The sequence below is a fragment of the Hoplias malabaricus genome, chromosome 1, assembly GCF_029633855.1.
Source record: "Hoplias malabaricus isolate fHopMal1 chromosome 1, fHopMal1.hap1, whole genome shotgun sequence".
Classification (NCBI taxonomy): domain Eukaryota; kingdom Metazoa; phylum Chordata; class Actinopteri; order Characiformes; family Erythrinidae; genus Hoplias; species Hoplias malabaricus.
Window position 1 is genome coordinate 38,179,933 of NC_089800.1, and position 20,959 is coordinate 38,200,891.

At 39.5% G+C, this 20,959-nt stretch overlaps 1 protein-coding gene across 3 annotated transcripts in view; it reads left to right on the forward strand.

The window, feature by feature from the left end:
• Positions 1–10,863: 10,863 nt before the first annotated feature.
• Positions 10,864–20,959, forward strand: part of c2cd3 (C2 domain containing 3 centriole elongation regulator) — a 33,313-nt gene continuing 23,217 nt past the window's right edge. For 2 of the 3 annotated variants that reach the window (XM_066662468.1, XM_066662471.1), the window contains exons 1-12: positions 10,981–11,131; positions 13,618–13,887; positions 14,028–14,185; positions 14,382–14,578; positions 15,660–15,829; positions 16,245–16,377; positions 16,473–16,610; positions 18,632–18,779; positions 19,073–19,143; positions 19,862–20,062; positions 20,148–20,257; positions 20,343–20,461. In XM_066662468.1, coding sequence (XP_066518565.1) covers positions 11,089–11,131; positions 13,618–13,887; positions 14,028–14,185; positions 14,382–14,578; positions 15,660–15,829; positions 16,245–16,377; positions 16,473–16,610; positions 18,632–18,779; positions 19,073–19,143; positions 19,862–20,062; positions 20,148–20,257; positions 20,343–20,461 — 1,758 coding nt within the window. In that variant the 5' untranslated portion in view covers positions 10,981–11,088. Of the gene's footprint in view, positions 11,132–13,617; positions 13,888–14,027; positions 14,186–14,381; positions 14,579–15,659; positions 15,830–16,244; positions 16,378–16,472; positions 16,611–18,631; positions 18,780–19,072; positions 19,144–19,861; positions 20,063–20,147; positions 20,258–20,342; positions 20,462–20,959 lie in introns of all 3 variants that reach the window. The other variant, XM_066662469.1, reaches the window with a different exon arrangement.

The following is a 20,959-nucleotide window of genomic DNA, read 5'->3' on the forward strand; positions in this document are numbered from 1 at the left end:
CACAGACACAATGTACACAATTTCCTGCTCCAGTTTTGTTATGTCTTCTGATCCATCAAAAAGCACACCCCAGAATTCGGCCGCTTTCAGTTTTTCATTCAGTTCTGAACTTATTGACTGTGCAATGCACTGAAGGATGTGGGCTCCCCCTTCTCGGGAATGATATGCACTGCCGACGTTCACTCCAAGCCTTTTAAAAAGCACAATATCCTCCTCATATGAACGCATGGGACGTGCATGCTTTGCTTTGTGAAAGGCCAACAGAAAAATATTACAAAGTGCTTGACGCTGTTCTTCACTGAGTTTATCCTGCCACCTGTCCAGGGGTCGACTGGATTTCTGATCAAGGCTGCGCCTGTTATCTATAGTTTGCAGTATTTTCATGTGCTCTTTACTCTTCTCGTGCTTTTCAAAAGTTGGGTGGCTGAAATTTTTTGTTCCTATATAAAAGGCACTGCTTTTATCCGCGAGACTGGGATTTTCACGGCATAATTTACACCACATTTCTGTGCGGTCATCATCTGTTTGGAGCCATGCTACCTCCTGCAGCCATTTTTCCGCGAATACTCTATTTTTACCTTCAGTCTCAGTCTGGCATTTCTTTGGAGGTGGTGGAATACCAAAGTAATTACTTAATGTAGCTTGTTTCTTGGACATGCTGATGAATCGGTGGGAATCTTAAAACCAGTAAAAAAAATAATAAGCTAGCGCTAGTTATCAAATAAGCTAACTACTCTCTGGAGCCCGCCTATGTTATCGTGGCCCAAAAAGGCCAATCATAATGGTGTGCAAACACGCTTCACGTTGTAATTCACGTTGCGCATCGATAATTTTGACCACGCATGCGCACCTGTGCACCACTTATGTGCATCCCTGCTAATAACACCCTTACAGCTATTTATAATACACCATGTACACTATCTGGATGAGAACATAAGCCTAGGTTAGTTCTTTTATGTCTTCCATCCTGAACTAAATATTTTTAAATGTGAGAACAGGTTTTAAAACCAGAATTCACCAACAAAAACAGTAAGTCAGCAGGCAGCATTCTAATTAATTTACTATACTGTAATTGTTTGTGGCTTTAAAAGTTGCACAGTTGGAATATACATTCAAAAGGCTGAAAAGACCAAAAAGGTGTGCATTATCAAATGTGGTGGGCCAGTTTGGTTCAAAATGCCAGGACTGGTTTTTGTGTCCCAGTCCTCCCCTGCCTGAATGGAACAGGTTTTTAATAAGCAGCATTCCAAAGCCTAGGCTGTGGCCTAGGTAGGACGTGTCCTCAGTAGGACTGTCCTGTGAAAACTCCTTCTTAGTAACCCAATCACACAACTGGAACGGTCTAGGGAGGCTGCATCATAATATCACAAGAAAGGTCTTATCTGCCTTGAAGCACTAAACTGTCTACCTAAAGCTGTCTGTAGGAAGGAACACATACAACAAAGACTTCTTTCTAGTTATAGAGAATAATAAAATATATTTCTGAGTTTTAGCTCTTCTATGGCAATGTTGCAGAACTTGATATAACTTTGAATATATGTCCGCTCAAAATAGTAAATCCCTTGTGTTCTCCTGCAGTGTGTTGCCGATCCACTGAAAGCCATCCTACTGAGGGACCACTCTCCAGTTCAATCTGTTGGTGTGTGTGTGTGTGTGTGTGTGTGTATAGAGGGCTCTGTGGTGGACACTGGTGGTGCTTTGCCAGTGACAGCTTTAATTAGAGTGGATTAGAGAAGTTTTCTCTCCTGACTCATTCCCACTCGCCTACACGGGACCATGAGTAGTTTGGGAGTGAGAATACCACCGCTGTTTCCTCAGGGATGTAGTGGAGTATGGACCCAGATCAAGAAATGAAAAATTAAGACTTTGACTCTCCACTCTGGTGATAAAAAGAAATGGATAGGAACTGCATTCCACAGAGTGTGGGTGTGTGCTGAAAGACTATGCACCCCCACCCACACACACACACAAACTCACGCACACACCTATATCTGATAGCAAAGGCTAAGCAGAACAATTTTCAGTGACCCCTAGCATGAGAGTGAGGGGTCATCTTCAAACTTACGACACCAGATGACTACTCCCCCTTCTTCTTCTGGACAGTAAAGTGGAACCCCCAAGTTTATGACCCCATTAAGCCTAAAAGATCAATCAGAGCCTTGGAGACCAGGATTAAAGAACCCCATCTTTATTACCATCAGCTCGGACTGGTACCCTTATCTTATCCAAAATCAACAGATGGCCTAGGACTGCTAATGGTGACCTCCAACGCGAGTTCAAACCAGACAAACAGCATGGACCAACAGTGCCCCCAAGTGGACATTTGCAAAATCAGTTTTCGCCCTCTTTCCCTCTAAACATCATATCGGACGCATATGTGTCATTGTTTCTAAACATGTATTATGCAATGTGTTATTAATGTTATCCTCTGTTATTCTCAGGTGACTGTCTACTAACCAACCGAGTGATGTGAATTAGTTTTAATCACGAGGAAAAATTCCTGTTTCAATTTAGAAAGACGAATTAATTTCATTAACATCTAGAATAGTTGGTAATGTACTCGATATATATATATATATATATATTTGATAAAAAATAATCCAGTATACTCATTATGCTATATTCAAGTATGTATGAAGTATATTTTATTCATTGAGGTTATATATTTGCAGAAAAAATTGTGATCTCTCTCTCTCCTCCCTGAAACTGGAGACAGTCACGTGAACCCCAGACCCAGGAACCAATCAGAGGATGGAGACCTCCCAAATGGGCATGACCGCGCCACCTATGAAAAAGGGAGCCGCGAACTCTCTTATTCTCTCTTTGCATTTCTGGCTCTTTTCATTGCTCTCTCTTCGCATTTCTCGGGTACTTCTCGTTTACGCTCTTTGTCTTCTCTCTATGCTGACAAGCCGACTCTTAAAAGAAAATGGACCTTCATGCAAACTAACAGGGTACGCCTTGTGTCAGTGAGCATTGCAATACAGAAACTAAAAGAGTAAACGGTCGATTAATTGTCAGTTATCTTTTCTTTTCTCATTTGTGTTCATTATTTGTAGCCCAATCCAAGTTTAATTTTACGACTGATCAAATCAGGTGAAACTTATTTTGGCCAGAATAAGGGCCACCGCTGGAATAGAGTGAAAATCGTAAAATAAGTATTAGCTAATTAATTCAAATTAGCTTCTGAAGATCGGAGGAAAACAGCAAACTTTTATTCTGATGCCTTCCTTCAGGAGGAGAATATCACTCAGGACAGCAAGCCAGAGGAAATCCTTCAACTGACGTCACCACGCTCTGAGGGCGCCTGAAGCGGCCTGCCTTGCAAGTGACAATGCCTACACTGACCCAGCCTCAACGCTCCCACGAAAAAGAACTGCAGGAGTTCTATCTATCTCCAATCACCTCAAAGCTCTGCTGTACCCATCGAGTGGTTGAATCATGGAAAAGAGTAAGCTAAATTCCTCATCTTCAGAGCTGATGTCGAATTAAGTCTCTTGATAAATTTATACACTAATTAAATAATTAGCAACACATTTTTCCCAAGTCATATAGCCTAGCCAATTATTAAATTTGAACTGGTTTCACCTGCGTTGATTCCGTGAGATTTTGATGATTGTGCTATGTTTATCAACCTATTATCTTTCCTTTTAATAAAGAATTTCTATTATCTGAAATAATACAGTGTGTGGAGTTTGTTCCTTAAGAGTCTGAAAATCACACACACACACACAAACACCTACCGTCCAGGGGCAGACGGTGAAAGACCACTCTAAGAGGATCACACCAAGGAAAACTGGGGATTTGAGTTTTCAGATGGAGAAGTATGAGAGGATCATTAGATTAAGATCTGAAAGCTGCTGTTATAATCTGAGCTGTTTAGGGATGAGTGTGTAAAACACATGGAGTTTATGTCCACTGCATGATCATCTTTTATGGTATAATATAAGCCTAAGGTTTATTATTTCATAATCTTCGCTAGACACCCAGTAGCACTGAAGCCGTGATGAGTCGTCTAACTACTTACACAGTGGCCACAGAAGCCTGAAAAGACATTGAAAGATGTACTTGCTTTATGTCAGTTGACGGTTGAAATGTGGTTAACTTAAGCCACTGCTGCCTACATAAGATCACTGATTCATTTCCCACATTCAGCAGGAGACTTGAACAAGGCCCTTAAACCCCAACTGGTCAGTGGGTGTGTGTTCACGTGTGTGTGTGTGTGGGTTAAATGCAAACATACAATGATGAATAAATGCACATTTCACCTTTCATTCATGTCATTAAGCATTTATTTTACTGATTAATATTGTGATATTAAGAAATAAAACAAAAATATTACCTTCCCTAGTTCTAAACTCAGAGATTCTTTCAGTCTGAAACCCAAAGAGTTACAACTGTGTCCTCCAAACCCTGCCCCCCAAAAACCATCCCACAGAGAACTGCAGGGTGTTAGGTGCCTTGCTCACGGTCACCTCAGCTGTGGATGCTGAAGGAGGAGACAGCTCTGTTCCTTTACTCCAACTTCATTTTCCAACCAATCGAGGGAATTAAACCAGCAGTCTTTCCTCCTAGCGCTGAGGCCACAGCAGACCCTGTAAATATCTGAGATTAGATAGATCCACAACGTAGAACTAGAGATCTGGAGGTTCATATTAGTTAAATATAGTTAAAATATAGGTAAATATACGTAAAAGGCACATCAGCCATGACAATAAAACCACATCCTTGTTTCTACACTCACTGTCCATTGACTGTAGTCTATATTTTGCACCACTTGTTCTCCAATGGGCAGGACCCCTACAGTGCAGATATTATTAGGGGCTGGATGTTTTTGGAGCAAGGGATTCAGCTCAGACATGATACAGATGAACAAAGACAACACACTGGAGATTATTTTTTTGCTTTTATCAATTTTTTTGCGTGTGTGAGAGAGAGTGTGTACACACGCGATGATCATGCTGCCACCAGTTAAGAACCCTGTTCCTTTGTTCTCCTCCAAACCATCTTCCCTCTTTCCTTCCTCCGTTCCTCTGCTCATCCCTCCTTCCTCCGTTCCTTTGCTCATCCCTCCTTCCTTTGTTCCTCTGTTCATCCCTCCCTCCTCCATTTATCTGCTCATCCCTCCCTCCTCCATTCCTCTGCTCATCCCTCCTTCCTTTGTTCCTCTGCTCATCCCTCCTTCCTTCGTTCCTCTGCTCATCCCTCCTTCTTCCGTACCTCTGCTGAACTCTCCTTTCTTCCTCTATCTCTAGGTGAATCCATGCTCCCTCTATCTGCTGTTCTCTTTTGGCTCTCACCCTTTCTTCTCTCTTTACTCTCTCCTCTTTTTCTTTCCTTACTCTCTCCCTCTCTTTTTCTCCCTTTGTTCTCTCTTTCTGCTGCTCTTTCCGTCCTGGGAGGAATGAACATTAACTGCACAAAGTGTAACACTGTTGGGTGGATCATATTCTTCTTCAGGGATCGAACCCACAACCTCCTGATGATAGCAACACTTGGACCCCTTTGCAACAATTTAAATCTCCATAGCAACCAACAGGCAGTTCCATAGCAACCACTTTACAAGAGCGTAGTATTGTTTCCTTGCATTTCCTGTTACTCTAAATCATAGGTTAGTTGTGTTTCTCTCTGACCCACAGCTTCCAGCCTCAGTTCCTCCATCTGCTCCTCCTCTTGTTCCTTCACTATTTCATCCACCTGCTCCTCCTCTCGTTCGTCCACCTGCTCCTCCTCTTGTTACTCAACCTGCTCCTCTCATTTCTTCACCAGTTCCTCCACCTTCTCCTCCTCTTGTTCCTCCACCTGCTCCTCCTCTGGGTCTTTCACCAGTTCCTCCACATGTTCTTCCACCTGCTTCTCTACCAGTTCCTCCACTCTTTCTCCTTCTCCTTTCTGCAGGAAGCTTGTCATAATTTTCTCCATTGCCTCCTTCTTGAGGCTGTCCACCCTCAGCCCCAGCTTTTCCACTTTTCAAGTCTCTGTTCACTCCTTATGTACTCTTCATTCCCACCGTCTCCATCACTCACCGATAAACTCCTCAGTAGGAACGTCCATCCCCAGCTTCAGCCTGGTCCCTGAGCCACCATCTGCAAGAACCAGCAGAAGTTCAGCTACACTGTGTGTCCCAGTGATTATGGATTTTCGCATTGTTTTTGTCACAGAAAGGGACATGACATGGTGCAAATCTGACACAGAATGAGGTCAGCAGCTGCAGTAGTTGGTGGTTCTTGGCCCCATTAAATGCAGAAAGGTATCAGATTCTCCCTAGAGACTAAGGATAACAAACAAAAAACTGTGCAGCAACAGATGAATACTCTCTCTGACATTACAAGTATATTGTAGTTAATAGTTAATGTAATACATTCCATATAGTATAATAAACTTTCATCATCTAAACCAAAATCATCTTAAAACACCCCAATATGCTGACTCTATGCTTCCACTTTTAGTGTGACTTTAATACAGTATCCGTATTTCTCTTAAGTGTAGTTTGGCAGTTCTCATTTCAGGGGAGGTTACACCTGAGCTGAAGTACTTATTTTCTATTGCTTTTTTGTATCATGCAGAAAAAAGTAAATTGTAAAAAAAGTAAAAATATCAGCAATTTCTTTCACCAAACAGCTTTCACCACAGCTGAATCATTGCAATATTTTCTTCTGGTGTTTACCAATGACAGGTCATTCTTCTGATACCAGTCTCAAACAGAATGTTTTAACAGGTTCAAAGGATTTCAAACATTTAGACCCTGTGGCTCAAAGCGTTTAATAAACCATGCTGAGAACACCTGTTTAAACACTGTCAAGAGCTCTTATAATTTACCTGACAGATTAGAGCACATCCTCTGTTCATCAGCTTTTCCATACCAGTCCCTGAGTTAAATAATCTGAATCTGGTTATTTCCTCCATCTACACACATGATTAACAACACATATACAAATATAGAAATATCTGTTAGAATTTGTGAAAGACAGTATGCAGACTCCTTGTGTGAAGGGAATTTTCCAGACATGCTAGAGTTATATCTACATCTGTGGGATGTAGAACTGACATATCCCTGCCTTTTCTCCCCATGCATCCTCAGGAACTACACACACAGAAAACACTTTTAACTTCCTCATACAACATAAACCAAAACAGTGTAGCTGATAGTTCAAGCAAAACACAACCTCTTGTAAAATAAAGTGAAAAGAATTCTCTGTCCACATGTCCCAAGAAACGTAATGGTCAGACCTCTTCCGTTTACACCACTGCCGCTTACTGACGTTACATTAAGAGCTTCTACACTGTTGCCATGTTTGTTTTTGTAATCAGAAACTTTACTCTAAGCAGGTATGATTATGATGTGGAACGCTGCATTTAATAATTTCCACGATCCAACAGAGATGTGTTGCAGATGAGCAAACGCTCTACTAAATACGCATTCCAGACAACCTTTGATATATCCAGCAGACGTATAGCATTTGTGCTATTGGGGGTAATAAGAAAATTTCATCAAGAACATTTCTGAATTGATACACTACAGAAACATCTTCTGTCCGATTATTGTGCACATCTTCATAAAGCATATAATTCTTGCTTATTTATTTATTATTATTAAAAGTAGTGTCTGTGTGCTTGGGTATGTATGTATATGTACATTAATTTAATGTGTAGATTCTCACTCAAATACATATCCACACAATAAGTATTTCTTCATACACATTTATTACAATATATGCTTGTATTATATTGTTCCAAAAATGTTCATTTTTTCTAGAGTGCACCACTTCACATTAAAACACACTGAATGACAAAACAATGCCATAGGGGCCTGTTTTTCAAGATGTATCTGACTAAAACAAGGATCGGCAACCTTTACCACTCAAAGAGCCATTTGGACCCGTTTCACACAATAAAGATAACACTGGGAGCCACAAAATCCTTTTGAAATTCTAAATGAAATAACACTGCGCATAACAGGTGTTTTTTTTTTTGCCTTTGTTCTATGTATAAACAAACTATACTGTGTTACATTTATGAAATCAATGAACGACTACAGAGAAATTGAAATAACATTTCTGCATGCAACAAAACATTTTAACTCCGCAAAAAAGACGTTGTTTTAAAGGTTAAGTAAAATACTCAATGTCTATTTGAGTCCTTGTAGTAATGGAAAAAAAACGCCGAATTTAAATTATCCACTGCCAGCAAACAAAAATGCTGTCCTCTCTCTGCGTGCCGTCATTATTTTACTGGCGCCGTGCAGTCAGCTGTCAAAAAGTTCAAGAAACCGCACACTGGCGGGTGTCGCACATTGGAAGTTGTGACGTGTATTACGAGCGAGAAAAATATTTTAAATATTAAATATTAAAATATTTTAGATGTTACAAGATCGCCATAATCTTCATAGAATTACATTTTGAAAATGAACGAACCAAAATAAAATAAGTTTTAATTAAATACTCATTAATTATTTTCAAAAGCTGAGCCGCATCAGAGGGATCAAAGAGCCGCAGGTTGCCGACCCCTGGACTAGAATAAGGCCATATAGAGGGATTAAACTTGAAAATGTGTCTTTAAAAGCAGATAGCAATCTTTTTTATTTCTAAAGATTTGGATCTGGATTTCATAATCCAAGCTAACCCTTAGACAAGATTAAATGCCAGGATGAACTTAATCCCATTTTGAGAGGTGTATAAAAGCTGGATTGACAGGTTCTGAGGACACGCTTGTACATAATTACTTGAAAATAAAACTGTGTTTAAAACAGTCACACTAATAAAAAATATCATTTAAATCCCTGTGATAAGAAATGGTTTTATAATTTAGTTCACCATGTACAGTTTTGGTACACTCAAACAAAAAATGAGTACATTAAGATTGTGTAATGCACCTGAGAAAAAACAGATTTAACACAAGAAACATTACATTTTTGAGCATGCGCAGAGGTGCAAAGGAGTACATTTCTGAGAGGCCGTCTAGTGCAAATACATTGAAACACTTGCACAACACACTGAAAAATGTATGATGACTCATGCATGCTCAGTAGCACAGAGAGAAATTATATATATTTTTAATAACTAGACTTTAAACACCTGGACTTTGAGATTTGATTTTTAAGAAATTAACAAACATTTGCTCCTCTCGGTTTTACAGGGGACTGCCGTAAACTCACAGCAGTCTGTGGCCACAGCGCTGACTTGGTCGAAATTCACAGTCATGTGCACTGCTGTGAGTTTACTGGGTCTCCTGTATTCATAGATTCATTCTCTAATTCATTTTACATCAGTGTTTCAGCACCTGCTCTGTCACCTGTACAGACCAATATAAACTGAGAGGGGGAAATGTTTGTTCATTTCTTAAAAAACTTTTAATTTATCATTATTTCCCTCTGTGCTACAGAGCATGCTCAGTTCTTCAGAAACTACCTTCCAGTTACACTGAGATATACAGGCGTATTGTTTATGTGTTTCAGTGTAGTGTGCACATAAAGGTTTTTCAGTGTATTTTGCCCTACACGGTCTCTCGTACATTTCGACAATGTTGTGCAACTACTCAGAACACGAGAACACAATAGTGATGAGTCGGTCGCGAAAGAACCAGTTCAAAGAGCCGGCTCTTTTAAGCGAACGATGAGAGCCGGTTCCCGTCTAAGACCGAGCCATTTTTTTCTAAGGCTTGTCATTCAACCAATCAGAGAACAAAAAGCAAAGGTCAACATTCTGCTGTTTGGAAACTAGTTGATTCAAGAGCCACAGAGGACACTGCAAGAAGAGTTCCCTCAGTAGATGCAATGCTGGAAGTACGGTCTTATCTTGGGGAGCCTCTTATTCCAAGAACAGAAGACCCACTGAGCTGGTGGCAGTGAAAGGCCTCAGTTTACCCATGGCTAGTCAAGGTGAAGGCAGGGCGACTGTGTATTGTAGCAACATCAGTACCCTCTGAAAGTATCTTTTCAAAAACTGGGCAGATAATAACAGAGAGAAGAAACCGGATCAACCCCTCCAAGCTGAGACACTTGGTTTTCCTGAATGCCAATCTGCCTTCCAAAAAATAGTTGAAGAAAATGTTAAGTCAGTTAAATGTTTGTTGACAGTTGTGGTTGTTTTAATCACTACCGTTGAATGCTGCTGTTTTGCATTTTGCAGAGTATTTGTTTATTTTATTACCCAGAAATGGGTGATTATTTAATTTAATAAACTATTTTGTAATACCTACCTTTTGGGTTTCATTGGCTATATTTCAGAGTTTACAAGTGATTTTTTATTAATGTGTTTGAATAAAAATCCAGTTATTTATACAATTGAGTGTGTGAGTGCAATCAGTGAGTTATTACAAGACAGCCATAAAAACAATTGGCCATTGCAACACTATTTATTATTTTTAATATTCATTTTTCATCTGTAACTGCTTATCCAGTTCAGGGTTGGGGTGGGTCCAGAGCCTACCTGGAATCATTGGGTGTAAGGGAATACACCCTGGAGGGGGCGCCAGTCTTTCACATGGCAACACAGACACCAATGTGTGAAGAAACCGGAGCACCAGGAGGAAACCCACGCGGACACGAGGAGAACACACCAACTTCTCACAGACAGTCACCCAGAGTGGGAATCGAACCCACAAACTCCAGGAGCTTTGTGACTGCAACACTTCCCGCTGCGCCACCGCGCCTCTATTTTTAATATTGAACAATAATATTTTGTCCATATAGTCATGTAAAATGCAGGTAATATTGTTCTGTACCAGTGGAAATAAGTGGTAAAACAAAGAGCCATTTAGGAGCCGAAAGAGCCGGCTCTTGATGAAGAGCCGAGCCAAAAGAGCCGGCTCCCCCAAAAGAGCCGAAATTCCCATCACTAGAACACAAGCCCCAGGCGACTCAATTCTCCAATTCTCCGGCCTGATCCATTACGCCCACAACCTGCAGGAACCCGTCCAGTAGACGGCGGCAGTGAGTGCGGGGCCAGTGGAGTTCAGAGCCGCAGAAGCAGCGTAGTGGCGGTTTGTTGTGTTTTGTTTCGTTGCTGAGCTCCGCTCTGAGTACACTTCAATAATAGACATGAAAATGCTATCTGTGAAAGTTATAAATCTGCTGTTTCAGTGCCAGGGATGAAGAACAAACGTACCAAGTCTGGAATTAGCAGAAAGAAATGTAAGTTTGGGTTATAAACTCAGTTAATCTCAGTTGTGAAAACTCACCTCCTCAGCCGCCGGAGGAGCTTTGTTGACAGCTAAAGTTAATTTAACCGTTAACCGTCACATTCACTCTCTGATACAACAGCCAAGAGAACACTTTAAATAGTACCTCAACGTAAGATTTTAAAGTATTTTTCTAAGGTTTCGGCTTTAAAAGCTTCCACTTCTTTTGGTTTACTTTGTTTCTGGATTATTTGTTGAATTTACGTAACATTCCTAAATTTAGCTTGAAGTTACGACATTGATATTGAGAACCAATGCATGTTCAAATGTTTGAAGACAACCCTTATAATCGCTAAAATTCTCTACTTTAAGATGCACCGATTGCAGACATAGATATTCAGCAGTGGACATATCACTACATGTTGTGTAATATTCATAGAAACGCATGACATTAAATGGGATGCCCTGCAGTACCTAAACATGAGTTTAAGGTCACCATGCTCAATGCTAGGCGTTGGCTAGAGTGTTACAAGCCCCCCAGCACTGGGTGGAACCCTCCCCAAAACCTTGAGTTTGGAGTTTGTGTTCCATTGCAACTAACCATAACTTGTCGTCCAAACCCAGTACCTGATCTCACTAATGTTTATGTGCGATAAACTAAAATCAGATGCTCACAAAGATGTTCCAACATCTATTAACACATTTCCAGAAGAGTAAATAATGTTACTGCAGCAATGGGGGTAAACTCCATATTTGCATACTATATTTAATAATATTAATAATACATTCAAGTTATAAAATGCTTTTCAAGAACACAGAGACACATGTTACATTTAATATGGACAGTATAACAACAGACACAACATAACAAAGACACATGAATGAAATAGTGATGTATGATGATAATGTTATATCGGTATCGGCAGATAATCACTTTTCAAAGATTATTGGCATTGGTGCTGATGCTTTGATTTTGCAGATGTTTCAAACCCATACTTTCTGACACATTTATTTTATGCCCAACAAAAATCGGGTGACAAAAGAAAAATAGACTGATGAACGTGCAGAAAAAAAGTGGCTTTCTCCACTGAGTGTGGAGAAGCACAAAGGCAGTGCTGAAGCTCTTATTTCAGTATTATTGTATTGTTGAAATATTCTACTGTTATAGGTTTACTGGTATTTATTTGTGTTTTATCCTTTGCTATATGTTAACATTCATTTATTTATTATTAATATATTTATTAGTTTGAGGAGATCTGTAATTCAATTTAACTTGTAAAGCTGTGAGTACTCTCTGTAAAGAACAGTTAGCTAAATAAATGTGGCTAACAGTTTTCTGTTATTGTTTGTGCGCAGTTGGTTGTTAAAACAAATCAAAGTTACATTTGTCAGTAATATTAATCTGGGGTATCTTATCTTTCTGTATTTTATAAATGTGTATATTCACATCAGCAGATATGTACATGTATAATATCGTATATAGGCATTTTCAGAATTTTCATATCTGTACATGCAATGGAGAAAAGCTGAGTTTTAAGCTGGCACCTGAAGGAAGACTGATGGATCTGTGGGGGGAAGAGTTTTCCAGTGACAGGAAGCAATTCTGGAGTAGTACAGTCACATAAGATGTTTAAATTAAAAGTGGGAATGTATAGTTGACCAGTGGTGGCCATCTAATGGTGTGGGAGTGTCTATAAGACTTCGAGAAGCTACACAATATATTTGTCTTTCAAGATGTTCACTATGTCACATTAGCGATATAAATTTGTGCCGTATCTTGGTCGAGAGACTGGCAACACTGCATGTTTGGCACGGCCCATTCTTCGTTCGTGTCATTGCGTGAGTTCAGTTTCCCAGCGGGGCAGGTCAATAAACTGTCAATCATGGCTACAGAAGCCATGACTGCTCGCGGTTTTGTGTTCCAAAAAAAACATGATTGTGGACCCGTCCCCATGTGTTTTGAGAAGGAGAGAATAGACTGTCTGTCCTGCAAGGAGCTTGAGATAATGTGTTAACATGTCTAGAGCATTACCTCAGTGTTCTTGTTCCACCTGACAGCTGCAGCAGCAGCCCCCCCTCTTTTTTCTTCTCTGAGTTTACATATGTGTGCCAGACAGCACTCTGAGCTCCTATTGGTCATCATCAAGGAACATGTCTAAGATGTATGACTAAGTGAAAAGATCCCAAAAATTGTAACGTGCTAGACTTTTCGTTGTGGGGGATTCCAGACACCGCATTACCGATCTTTGATTATGTCACACTACAGGATATTTGCTCGTCTTGACTCTCATATTTGGTTACAACACTGGAAATTTGTTGTTTATGCCAAATGGAGCCAAAACATTTTGTAAAATTTTTTATATTGTATTCAAGTTAAAAAAATGTTGTCTTCTCTTTTAAAGTTCTTGTTTTGGAGATACATGATTTTCACATACAGTGAAGCAATGCTTTTTTTCCCTTCTTAAAACACAGACTTCTTGTTTATTTTTTGTTTTCAAGTCATCAGTGATGTTTCTCCTTCTACGAGCATTCCTCCTCTTGTGGAGGGTCAGGTGCGATGCTTCCTGAGGGCCACAGTAAGCAGAGTGTTATGGACAATAACCAAGCCTCCCCCACTGACCCTGGTTCGTTTGAGATGGTGGGGAGAGTCCACCAGCGGAACTGTCTTCTGTCCAAGAGACACATCGCTCACTCGGCAGAAAGATGTAAAATCGACGAGCCGTTTCCCAGTCCGATGTGGACCCAAGCAGTTTATCTCTTACTTGACAGGTAACTTAAGTTCAAGTCTACAGACAGTTATTACAACAGTTTTTTGTTTTTGTTGTTGTTGATTTTCGGCATTAAAAATGGATTGTTTAGTGTTTTCTTGTGAATCTTTATATTGACATATGTTTATATGCTATTTACAGATATGGGTTCCTTGGTTCTGGATGTTCTTACAAAGCCTGATCACTTACCCATAGCAAGAGTTCAAATAGCAGGAATTGCTAAATTATCACTCTCTAGTTCCATTAATGGATTTTTTACCCTGGTGTCTCCAACATCTGAAAAACTTGGGGAACTTCAGGTGAGTGGACCACATTCGTTTACTATATCAATTCTCAGGATTATTTATGAACATTACAATGCCCATATATATATATATATATATATATATATATATATATATATATATATATATATATATATATATATATATATATATATATATATATATATATATATATTCTTTTCTAAATGCTTCTATTTTTTCCTCTCTATAGGTTATGCTTGCACTAGAGCCACTGACAGAAACATATGACAGCAGCAGCTCATTGCCAACAACGGATCTGAGCACTGATGCTGCATTGTCTGCTCCTGGTCAAACTGACCAAAACTTGCTAAACCCTCTTGTGTCTCACTTTGGTCCAAATAAAAATGGAAAAGGACTGATTGGGGAAGGTTCCAATAGCACACCAAGGTTTGTATGTACAAATTCCTTTTGTCTGAATTGATGTTTTGGGCATTTTTGCCACATTCTTCAGAAGGAAATGGAATTTGCTCCGTTCAACCACTTGTACATGTGGAGAATATCAGCTGCTTTTATTCAGTTAATTTTACAAAGAAAAAACAAAGATTCAAATATATTTGTATACATCATTTACTTGACTTTCTTCACAGTAGTTCAGATAGGAATTGATTTATAGTGTATGCTATTGAAAAAAAATATATATTTTATTTACTAAGCAAGATAAGTGAACGAGGGCGGCACGATGGCAAAGCAGGTAGTGTCGCAGTCACACAGCTCCAGGGGCCTGGAGGTTGTGGGTTTGATTCCCGCTCCGGGTGACTGTCTGTGAGAAGTGTGGTGTGTTCTCCCCGTGTCCGCGTGGGTTTCCTCCGGGTGCTCCGGTTTCCTCCCACAGTCCAAAAACGCACGTTGGTAGGTTGATTGGCAACTCAGAAGTGTTGGTAGGTGTGAGTGAATGTGTGTATGTGTCTGTGTTGCCCTGTGAAGGACTGGCGTCCCCTGCAGGGTGTATTCCTGCCCTGCGCCCAATAATTCCAGGTAGGCTCTAGACCCACCGCGAACCTGAACTGAATAAGCGGTTACAGATAATGAATGAATTAATGAATAGGTGAACCAACAAATCTACATTTTTACATATAAATGTAATATTAAAACAGTAGTGCTCTTATGAACCTCAAAACCAATAAAAAAAATTAAAATCATTCAACCACCCAGAGGAGAGCACAAAGTGCCCAGATCAATTGCCCCGAGTGGTTAGCACTCTGTATTCTGTGATAAGTGGAAAAGGCGGGGGGGGGGGGGGGGGGGGGGTTCCTGTTCTCAGATGCTTGAAGCATCCACAGAAAATTGAATCTGCAATCCCCAGATGATAGGACTAACTTTTGCACCATTTCCACAGATAATATCCACAGTTATTTTCAGAAAAGAGAAGTGTTTATCACAGGAATAGAATTTTATCAGCATAACAATAGCAATTTGTCCTGTTGCCTGCATCTAGTTGTAATTATACTTTTGATGATTGTTATTTTAGAGGAAAGGATGACCTATATTTCCAAGAAAGAGGACACTTTGTCAGAAGCATGTCACCATCAAAGCCTGGTGACATCATGGGGCATGAAAAGCCATGGTCTGATGAACCTCAAGCTGCAGATGCCGGCATGCCTTTAGTAGACAATCATGGTTCTGTTGATCTTCTGTCTGGTATGGTTCATAAAGAGGTTTTTGTCATTAAAATGTTTTGATGGTGATGGTGGTATCTGGTGGTGGTGAACTAATATTTTAAATAAACCTTTCCCACCAAACTGACAAACAATATTTATTAAAGAGATTATTTTGACATTTTAATAAAATGCAGCTTACATGAAATAAATAAAAATTTAAATTGCTTCATAGTACCTAAATTAACCTGTTTATTATCCATACAGATAATCCTGCCATATTGGGGCATCCTTGTTAAAAAAAAAATAGTAATGATTTCTGATACATACAGGCCACTAGCTTTCAGTATAATGGTCATAACATAAAAAAAGTTAAATTGAAAAAATTACAGATTGCTCAGGTACACTCACCTGTTAATGAAATTTAAACTGGAGTACATTATTCTGTTTTTTCACAGTCCTTCTTGAACGTGGTAGCAAGCTCAGGAATGCCATGGTGGTCTCATCGTTGAAGTCTAATGTAGGTTCTGACGTTCTGAAGGACACTCCCTTGCCACTTCCAAGAGACAACATTGCTGCCCCACCATTATTGTATGCCCCTCTGTATCTTTTGATGTTTCACACTACAGAAAGACTAGAATATGGAGATTATATGATATCTTAAATGTATTTTTTTTTATTTGTAGGCCACCTGCACCTACATCTGGGCAGTTGCTGCAAAACATTCTACACCCAGACCACCAGCACTCATCTCATGACTCAGATCTCCTCAAGAAAGAGAGCATAGACACACATGACACACCTGTGGATCTGTTGCTGGGAAGGTATTGTACATCAAGCAATTAGATTTTCAAAAATTCATTTTTTTTTTACCTCAAATACTAGAAATAACACAAGAATATTAGTCCGTAACACCTGTATATTGAACAATCACTGGATTAGGAACACATACCTTGTATCTACACTCGTTGTGCGTTTTGTTTGTGCTGTGCTGGTATGTGTGGATCAGTCACAGCAGTGCTGCATGAGTTTTTAAAGCCTGTAGCATCTTTGCTGGGATGAGAACAGTCCACCAACCTAAAATATCCAGCCAGCAGTGTCCTGTGGGTTGCATCCTGTGTCCAGTGATGTAGGACTAGAGGATGGCCAACACAAACTGCAGCAGCAGATGAACTACATTGTCTGACTTTACATCTACAATGTGGACCAACAAAGTAGGTGTGTCTAGAGTGGACAGGGAGTGCAGACAGTGTTTAAAAACTGCTGTGTCTGATCCATTCATACCAGCACAACACACGTTAACACTTCAGTGTCACTGTAGCACTGAGAATGATCTACCACCCAAATCATACTTGCTCTGTGGTGTTCCTGTGAGGGTTCTGACACTTTAAGAACAGGGTGAAATTGGGGATAAGAAATTATGCAGAGAAATAGATGGACGATTCTCTGTAATTGTAGAACTACAAAGTGCTTCTGTGGACAGTGGAGCTGAGAGAATTAACAATGAGTGTAGAAACAAGGTAGGTATTCCTAATCCAGTGAGCATTCAGTGTAGTTGGTAATAGTAGGTAATTTCTTTCAAACAGGAAAGCTGAGAGTAAAATCTATTTCATTTGCCAGTAAGCCATGTTAAAGGCTGTGTGTGATTTAAATTTTAAGTGCATTGCATCTGGGTATTGCTCTTAGTTTCAGCATGGTGCTTCACTGTTGATTTCAATGTATTGAGGCCTGACTACTAGGTATCATACGTGAAATTTTGTATAACTTAAAAGATGATGTAAACTCTGTTTTATCCATGGGTTGCAGCTGATTTCAAATTGTAGAGTAGCTGAGTTAGGTACTTACTCGTTACTCAAACACATAACTCAAATAGGAACTGTGATATTAATTGTGATATTAAATGGTTTTATTTTTTTCTGTCTACAGTTATAGTCCTCATTTAGATGTTAAAATGAAAGAAATATAAGTATGGTTCCCTGACGCATTATCTGTGTCACATTTGTAAACAGAGCTCTGTTCTTCTGTGTCAGTCAGTAGACCCAAAATATCTCCATACTCCCTACATAGATACAGATACATCACAGATAATAATACAGACTGTAATTACATTCTTTTTCAACATGGAAACTGGATACAACACACCAAGTGAGTGCAGAAACCATTATTTATCAGAGACGAACTCTGCCCTACAGGTAGGAGACATTTGGGATTCAGCTCCAATGCAGCATGGAAACCTATCTCTGATCATTCACACTTTCAGACAAGGAGAAGTACTTTGTAAAACTTCAAACCAAACCTGAGGAATAATTTAGACAGTCCTTCAAAAGTCTGTTCCACCCTCAGAGCACAGGTACAGCAGGATCAGATTATTTACCCTGTCAACGGGGGAAAAGAATAAGACAAAAGAATATATGGCTTGTGTCTGTAGTCTGAAACTATGTATATGATCTGTGTCAAAGAATAACACACTCAGATTTTGGACAGAAGAGGAGAGAAATGTGTCTGACGTGTTAGTTTTTATGATGAAAATGCTAATGTGGCTAAAACATTTTAAAGTCTTTTTCCCCCTGTTGTCCTACACTGTGGGATCCCCTATGCGCCCTGACGCAAAGAGGCAATGGGCATCTGTGTTTCTGAGTGTTATAAGACTCTGTTCAGTGCAGGGAGGGGAGCTGTGAGATGTATCCATCTTTCCCATCTGTTTATATTAGTGCTGCACTCTAAAACCAGACACTCCCAAATATGATGCCCACGCCAAAACAATCACATGACTGCAACCCATGGTTGTGATTTGAACATAATGGCAAAATATATGTCTTAGCACCTCTTTCTTTTTTGTTTTCAGTGGGAGTGGGTCTGTTCTTCCCATATGGGATGGAGATGGTTCCCCCCCAGGCTCTCTCTCAGGTTGCAGCAGTGTGCTCATGGGCAGTGAACTTAGTGATCCACAATATGACCAGAGCCTACTAGAGAACCTGTTCTACAAAAATCCAGTAAGTCCTGTGCTCATTATTATTATTATTAATATGACAAAATATTGACTTGTTATACAATTTCTACCTTTTGTGCTGCTCACAACCCATGTTAAAGGTGAAGTATTGTACTCAGTAGGGTGTTCACTAAGTTGTATACAACATGGATTTGAGAAAATGTAACCTGAAGCTTCTTTTTTAGGGATTCTACCATATGAATATAGTGTAGTATTCAAGCTTTATCCTGGACCCATGTAATTTGTGCACTGCTGAGATCCACTTGTATTCACTAATTTCTTGTTTTCTGTTTTCAGGGGTCTGACAGCTACTTGAGTACAAAAGACGAAGATTATCAGAGGAAACATAATTTAGAAAACAATGCCAGGTTGGTTTTATATATATAAAAAAAAGTATTGCTAACTGCTGAAATGGTCATTCTTATCAACTGATTAATAACAGATAATGGCTTAATCACATTGTCCTTTATAATGGACATGTTATACCCCTTTTTCACAAGTTTACACAGTTCTCTGGAATCTTAATAAAACGTAGGTGTCGTGCTTTGGTCAAAATACCACAAGAGTCAAACAGCTCAGCACTTTTTACCCTGTTTAAACAGACCTGTTCAGAATGACCAGTTTCAATGCCTGTTCTAAATCAGAATTAGCTTCTGTTTTCTCCAAATGCCAGAGCTTAGACGTGAGGCACATGGAGCATAAGCGCTGGTTTCCAATTTCAATGTTCCATATTTTCCATTCTCATTTTAGCCCTATTTAAATACTACTCTTATTTTCGTGTGCTTATGTTTACTAGGTTTTGCTCAATTTAACCTTATAGATGTGTACTGTAATTGGAGAGTCTCAGAAGAGGATTCAAGACTTACGTTATGTACATATGTTATGTGGAAAGTTATTGTGGAACTGCATACGTTACATAAGTTATGGACAGATCACAATATAATAACTAGGTTGTTTATTGCATAGTTTTTTGTTGGTAGGAGCTCCAGATCTGCAAAGTAATGTGCTAATGTACTCAGAAAGTGATTTTCTTTAAATGTAATATATCACCGTTTATACATTAAAATTTCCTGTATCCTTTGAAAGACTTAACTCAGATTCTGGGCAGCTTGGAGAAGCTCAGGAGGCACTCCCTGGACTCAGTGTGGATAGGATTGCACTTCTTGGAAGCATTCATTTGGCCAGAATAATACTTCAGTTATCAGTTCCCACAGATGTCACCTCTACTACGTCATGGAGACTCTCAGGGAAAGGAAGACCACCTCGACCCCTTACCACTAAGAAATGGTATACTCTTGACTGCAGTTTGTAGTGGTTTGGTTCTTGTGGAATGATTCACACTAGTAATTATCTAATCATCTCTCCTCTGTAGCTCATATTTTGTGGAATATCTTTTTCCACTATCACTTATCAATAATGAAACTGGGCTGGCAATGCCTTCAGAGGTCACGCGAGTGGTCTCCAGTAAAGTTGTGGAAGGAGGTGAGTTTTATGTTTTTTGAGTTGTAAAAAATGGCAGCAGTTTTATCAAGTTGGTAAAGAAATCATTTTGAATATTTCTTTTCAGTTGTTCATTTTCAGCAGCGAAGTGTCTTTCCAGTGCACTTCAGTGGGCCCACCATCAAACAATGGTGGGACACAAGCCTCACGTTCAAACTCTATAGTAGGAAAAGCTATCAAAAGAAGGTAAGCAGGCCATTCTTTAGTTTTTTAGTGCTTGTAGAGCAGTGGTACTGTGGTAAATGTGAATTGTAGAGCTGCACTTAACAAATTCTCAAAACGTCTCAAAATTCGGGTGCATTACTGGAAGTGCTTCAAAAGTAAACAACTCAAGTTAAAAATTAGTTTCTGTGGTAATTCAAACAGTGAGGAAAAGCTTACAGACCAGTTAATCTTCAGCCACGTTCAAACAACAATAGTTTTTCCTCCTTAAACATACCGTTCCACCTTAAAAGACACAGAGATCCTGAATGTAAACAACCCAGAGAGAAATGGGTAGACATCATATGTCAATGTATGTATTGTAAATAGATAAACAGATCCTGGAGGTGGAAACAGAAGAACCTGTTTTTTGGTGGAAGAACATTTGGATGTTTTGTTTCACATCAACTTTTTGTACTGCAGTTTGACATATTGCATGTACAATGTTGTGTGGTCAGTCACTGTTTGTCTCTTGGGGAGGGC